Below are 7,007 nucleotides of genomic sequence, written 5' to 3'. Positions count from 1 at the left end.
ATAAGTGCATCCAACATCATATCTAAATATTTTATGAGGATGGAATTTCAAATATATCCCAGCCTAGATCCATCTAAACTTTGGATCTACCAGGTGGGGAAAGGGATCAAATCTCCTTTCACTCTAAAAGAAGTTTGCATCTCAAGATATTTGATCCCTCTAAACTTTGGATCTACCAGGTGGGGAAAGGGATCAAATCTAGGGATCAAATCTCCTTTCACTCTAAAAGAAGTTTGCATCTCAAGATATTTGATCCCTCTGGCGCTTGGTAGATCCATAATTTAGATGGATCTAGATTAGTTTTATTATTAATTATAATGAATTATAATTATTAATTTTATAATTATTAATTTTATTTTATTTTTAGTTTTAGTTTTATGTAATTTGATCCAGTCAAAATGTTTAAAGGACATTACAACATCTCTACATACTAAGCTAGAGAGTGTCTCTCTAGGAAATTACTTTTAACCTTTTATTATTTTTTAATTGAACCCATCTGTAAATGCTTTTACACTACTAAAACATCTCCCCATAACTTTTTTCTTTTAGATTTAATTTTAAAAATGTAATAAAATCAAAATCAAATTAAAATATTTATAAAATAGTTTGATTTTGAGATGAATAAAGGTTTTTGGGCAAGTACATAGTATTGGCCCATGGTATTGATAAGCTATTTGTAATATAACTTATAATTTACAAGTTAATAATATACATGGTAAAATGGGGGTGAATATTCATTGTTAAAAATCTTATTATATTGTATTTTTATTAGTGTTGTCACTCATATTTTCCTTGAAGTTGTTGGGAAGAGGAAAGGGATCCGAGGTAACCACAAACCAACTTTTAGGTACAGAATCTAGCCAATCTGCCAATCTGTACCCAGAGAGGGCTCTCTCTTTATGATTTAGCTTGGTTTTGAAAGATATTAGGCTAGTTGTGAAGTTTAGGAGTTTTTTTGAGTTTGGGTGGTGAGATTCAATAGTAGAGGGGTAAGACTGAGTAATTTAGACCATTGGGCTAATGTAGTCAAAGAAGATGGCTTAATTGGATTTGGTTTCTTAACAAAAGATGGTTTCATAGAGCAAGATGGTTAAACAGCGAAACACTATAGTATCCTTTTTCAGATGCATTCCTAGAGAAACACTCATTGCTGAGTTAAATATAGCTAAAATTTATGTGTCTTGAAGTTGATTTTAAGACACAAATACCTCTTTACACTAACACCCTTGGATTAAAGTAATGGTGAGTCATTAATGCATGTAACTAACACCTCTCAACTAATTTAGTGATTATTCATTGATATATTCATGGATAATTAATAACTTACAAATAAAATAGTCTATGTGCAAAATATGATCTATATAAGCATAGAACATATCAAGATAATTTCATTTATTCTTTTTTTAGGTAATAACTTGCTTTCCATAAAACTGTAATAACTAAGATTATTTTGGTCTTTAATCAACAATGTGTTCTTTCTAAGCTTAAGGATTATGCTCCTAATTCATGAGGGTTCACTCAGTAAACCTATTAAAAAGCACATGCATTCATTAAATATTGAAAAGTAACTCTAATTTCATTATATATTGAAAAATGTGTCACAAAATCCTTTTAGAGAACCTTTGCCCCAATACGTAACTCTAATGGTTTATATTTTCTCATCCCATTTTTAGTAAGCTAAAAAGTGTGTTGGCATCCTCAAATAAGGATCCACCATTGTAATAAAATAACATGGGTTCAAGGGTTCCCACTTCCACTCTTCTCTTCAATTTAATATGTGGTCATGCATTTGTTGAAGAAGTGGTTTATGTATATTAATTTTTATTTGTAATCCTCGAAACACAAGCTACTTCAAGTTGTAATTCACCATCCCTTGGATATCTGATCTCCTGGATATTTTGAGGAAAAATAATTGTTTGTCAATCTATGCACCTATCAATCTTTTCTTTACAGTAAATCTTTTAGGTTCAAAGGCATTATGATTAGGAGAGATGTGAAAGATTGTGATCGAAGTGCTCAATTTGACCTCTTAATATCCTTTAGGTAGAAATGAGTCATTTCTTCATTATACTCTATCATTGTATTATGTTTTTTTTCATATATTAAGATTAATGAGTCATTTCTTCATTATACTCTATCATTGTATTATGTTTTTTTTCATATATTAAGATTAATGTGAAGTATAACGCCAATAAGAATAATTTCATTTGAGGGAAGATACTCATTATGCCAAATAAGATACCTAATTGGTTAGTTGAGCTTAATAAAATTGGGTAAGCATAATCCTCTCTCGGTGATATACGTCGTGCAAGGTCATATATATATTGTGTCGTGATATTGGTTTCCTTGTCATTGCAAAAGCTTAGAAACCCTCATTCTAAAAAAAAAACCCTTATCTAGGTGGATATTGATGGCCACCCACCTACTCCACTGTCTCAAAGCATAATTCTCCATCTTGGTAGTTTTTTCTGTACAGTGTTTCGGGTCCTAAACTTCTAGGGTTATTTTGAGGCCATAAATGATGTTTTTTTTTTACATGGCAGGGACCTAACCTATAGCCATTGGCAACCTGGATCAGTTCAAAATGTGTAATTCTCGATTAGACCTTTCTAACGAGTTACCAAGCACGCCAAATGGATATTGCATGCAAAAGTTGTAGCCCTGGAAAGTTGTTGTACCAATTAACCCCAATGGGGCCCATAAGTCTTTTGGTTTTTCATCTCTTGGGGTTAGGTTTTTAGATGTTTAAGGTTTCCTCATTGCTTCTGACGCTAAAAAGGGCCTTTTGACCTTATTGTAACTCACTCTCGCGAAGGCGCATAATCGTCACATCTCTTCTCAGAGATAAGCTACCACCATAAAAGCTAGTCTATTTTCATTTTGCATTTACACAATTTTAACATTTTCCATCTATTAATGGAAGTCAAGTTTCATTGTATCTTTGTGTTTTGATTGTAAAAATGTATTTCATTTCCTTCCTTCATGAATATAGATGAAAACCATCCAATAAAAACGAGCCCCAAATAGTAAAAAAACAAAGTTTATAAAAAAAACCCTTAAATTGGGAAACACCTTCATCCTTAAATATAGGACCAAGCTATGAGATTTTATAAATGCATAAAATTAACTTGCAACAAAATAAAATAATATACAAAATTAGAAACAACTAATACATCCATAAATATGTGATATAAAAATTTGAACAATCTCAATTAGTAACAAAGATGTGGCCTCATCCTAAATTTCTACATTTTACAGATGTGATATAAAGATTTGAGCAATCTCAACAACCAGCGAAAGTGTAACCTCATTGTAGATTTCTACTTTTTAAGAGAATATTTCTCTTACTAATTTTTTACTCAACAAAACATCACCCATACCATGTTCACTCTTTACACATCCCCTACCAAAAAATATCTTATAAATCCTTTTAATTAAAAATACCCATTGATGATTATTTATAATTTTAAAACTTTATTTTAAAAATAAACCTAATAAAATTAAAAAAATGAGACTCTATTTCCTAATTATTCTTTGATATTCCATTCACCGATTTAAATTTTATAGTAACAAAATTTAATAAATGCAAATCAACCCTTTACATAATATATAAATAATATTAATCATTTACCTCATATAAAAAACACAGCAAAATAATAAATTATTATATATATATTTTTGAAATATTAAAAAATTATATTTTAATTAATTAGTCATTAACACTACGTTTTTTTCAATAATAATAATAATAATAATAATAATATAAATGAAGCCTAGTAATAACAATCACGTGCATATCAACTTTTGTCCAAGCACATAATCATGCTTTATAAGGAACGTGTCATTGTGCTGGTCCATCGACAAATGCATTTCAATGTCATTATACTATATGTGATTTTTATGTTTATCTTTTCAAAAGGAGAATAATTAACTATACTTCAAATTATTATTAAAATTATTCTTTTTCATTTATATTTACAATTTTTAATCTTTCTTTATTAATTTCAAATCTTACTCATATAACTCCACAACCAATCATTTTAGTAAACAGAGAATTAAAACATATACTATATAGGATATAAATCTTTCTCTAATAAATCCAAAATCACTTCATAATAAATCGAAAATCGTATCAACCTATCATTTTAATAAACACACAATGAATTTTAACATCGAAGCCCATAGCCAACATGATGACGAAGAATGACTCGTAGTGGCACGGATAGCCGTAAAAGACGCATGACAAATCAAAAAGAGGAAAATATACCATTAATCAACAACGCTATTTCGGGTAAAGTTTCCACAGGTGGATGGATAAATTATTGAAGTTTCCACTGTCAATTGCTTTTATTAGGCATGGAAGTGCCATAGATTTGAGCAATTTCAACAACTAACAAAAGTGTAATTTTATTGTAGTGGGCCTAATAGTTAAGAGCATGTGTTTTCTTTTAAGAGGTCACAGGTTCAAAATCAAAGAGGGTAGAGTATGTAATAGACTTAGCAGTGAAATCGTTTTTTTTCCCACAAACAAGAGGATCTCATACATCAATTTGGTGTCTGGCTTTGGTGTGACCTTAAAAATGGATATTATTATTATTATTATTATAAAGATTTGAGCAATCTCAACAATCAGCAAAAGTGTAGCCTCATTGTAGATTTCTACTTTTTAAGAGAATTTTTCTCTTATTAATTTCTTACTCAACAAACATCACCCATACCATGTTCACTTTTTACATATCCCCTACTAAAAAATATCCTATAAATCCTTTTAATTATAAAAAATATCCTATAAATCCTTTTAATTAAAAATACCTATCGATGATTATTTATAATTTTAAAACTTTCTTTTAAGAATAAACATAATAAAATTTAAAAAATGAAACTCTATTTCCTAATTATTCTTCAATATTCCATTCACCCATTTAAATTTTATAATAACAAAATTTAATAAATACAAATCAACACTTTACATAATATTTAAAGATATTTATATACATATATAAATAATATTAATCATTTACCTCAAATAAAAAAACACAGCAAAATAATAAATTATTATATATTTTTTTTGAAATATTAAAAAATTATATTTTAATTCATTGGTCATTAACACTACGTTTTTTCCTATAATTAGATAATAATAATAATAAAATAAATGAAGCCTAATAACAATCACGTGCATATCAACGTTTGTCCGAAGCAAATAATCATGCTTTATAAAGAACGTGTCATTGTGCTGGTCCATCGACAAATGCATTTCAATGTCATTATACTCTATGTGATTTTTATGTTTATCTTTTCAAAAGGAGAATAATTAACTATACTTCAAATTATTATTAAAATTATTCTTTTTCATTTATATTTGCAATTTTTAATCTTTCTCTATTAATTTTAAATCTTACTCATAATAACTCCAAAAACCTATCAGCCAATCATTTTAGTAAACAGAGAATTAAAACATATATAAATCTTTCTCTAATAAATCCAAATTACTTCATAATAAATCCAAAATCGTATCAACCTATCATTTAATAAGCACACAAAGAATTTTAACATCAAAGACCATACTACATCGGGCCTATCGTGCGGCCACATGATGACGAAGAATGACTCGTAGTGGCACGGATAGCCGTACAAGACGCATGACAAATCAAAAAGAGGAAAATATATTATTGATCAACACCGCTATTTCAGGTAAAATTTCCACAGCTGGATGGATAAATTATTGAAGTTTCCACCGTCAATTGCTTTTATTAGGCATGAAAGTGCCATAGAAAAACTGATAAATACCCATCAGAATTAAACAAGAAGTTCTCAGATCGCTACGATGGCAATTTATAGCACAAAACAAGAACGAGAACTCTGTACAGAAATGAGCGTCTTGGATCGAATCCGGAGCCATTTACTCGATGATGAAGAATCGTCCTTCTGTGCGATGACGGGAAATATCCCCTCTTATAACAGAAACTCAAGCCCGGAAGTAGAGAGCTTCATCCAGAGTGCACTGGCATGCGAATCCGTCGACAACGGACGGGAAACTGAAACGGAAATACCGACACCGGCCGTTAAGCCCTCCCGTCCGTCGCTCTCCGTTTCCGTTCCCCGACTTGAATCTTTGGGCTGGGAGAAATTCTCCGTCGGCCGGGGATGCAGAAATTCCCTCGGCGTTACACCTCCGTCTGTGAGCCCTTGCTTATCCGCCGCCTGGGCAAAGCTGCCGTTAAACGAAAACGATTCGGAGGACATGGTCTTGTGCGGGATTCTCAAAGAGACCGCCAACGAGGAATGGATGCCTGTAACGCACAAGGAGGAGACGACGATGGAAACGAAAAGGAAAGCCGATGTTTTTCCCGTCAAGAAAGAGGCCGATGTCCCTCATGAAACGCGAACACAGCAGCCGATGGCGAAGAAGAAGAACGTTGGTAGGCATTACAGGGGCGTGCGGCAGCGGCCGTGGGGGAAGTTCGCAGCGGAGATAAGGGACTCTGCACGGCAGGGGGCTAGAGTTTGGCTCGGCACCTTCAATACCGGGGAGGAGGCGGCTCTCGCCTATGACCGTGCCGCTTACAAGATACGGGGTTCTAAGGCGTTGCTTAATTTCCCACTCGAAGTTGCTTGATTTCCCGTTCTATGTTGATTCAGAACGTTAGAAATTGTAATTACTCTGAGTTGGCTAGTTCTCTAAATATAGAGAGTGAGTTAATTTAGTGATTTAGTGTTTGAGTGTTGAGTCAAGTTTAGTTAAGTGACCTATGACTTTATTGTATTGTTGCTTATAAATATCACTGAATTTATTGTAAACATCATATTTTGTGTGATCAATATAAAAACAACAACTCATAATTTGTGTATAAATTATTTATTTTGTTTTCTCTATCTTTCCAACACACAAAATAATAACACATATAAAAATATAAAAAAGCCAAAGAATAATGGCTAAAATTTTCTTCAAAATCTCACTACCAAGAAGCGGCAACAGTCCCAGTGATGAAGTTGACTCTGGCAGA

General features: G+C 31.8%; 1 protein-coding gene across 1 annotated transcript; it reads left to right on the top strand.

Annotated features, from left to right (window-relative positions):
* Positions 1-5,811: 5,811 nt before the first annotated feature.
* LOC149225285 (ethylene-responsive transcription factor 2-like) lies at positions 5,812-6,715 on the top strand. Its single transcript, XM_089375058.1, has one exon. The coding sequence runs from the start codon at positions 5,828-5,830 to the stop codon at positions 6,617-6,619; it is 792 nt and encodes a 263-aa protein (XP_089231184.1). The 5' UTR covers positions 5,812-5,827; the 3' UTR covers positions 6,620-6,715.
* The last annotated feature ends 292 nt before the right edge of the window (positions 6,716-7,007 follow it).

The sequence above is a fragment of the Pinus tabuliformis genome, chromosome J (genome assembly GCF_031772625.1).
Source record: "Pinus tabuliformis cultivar Carrire ecotype Pingquan chromosome J, CPIR1, whole genome shotgun sequence".
Classification (NCBI taxonomy): domain Eukaryota; kingdom Viridiplantae; phylum Streptophyta; class Pinopsida; order Pinales; family Pinaceae; genus Pinus; species Pinus tabuliformis.
The sequence above is the reverse complement of the archived record's forward strand: the minus strand, read 5'-3'. Positions and strand labels throughout refer to the sequence as shown.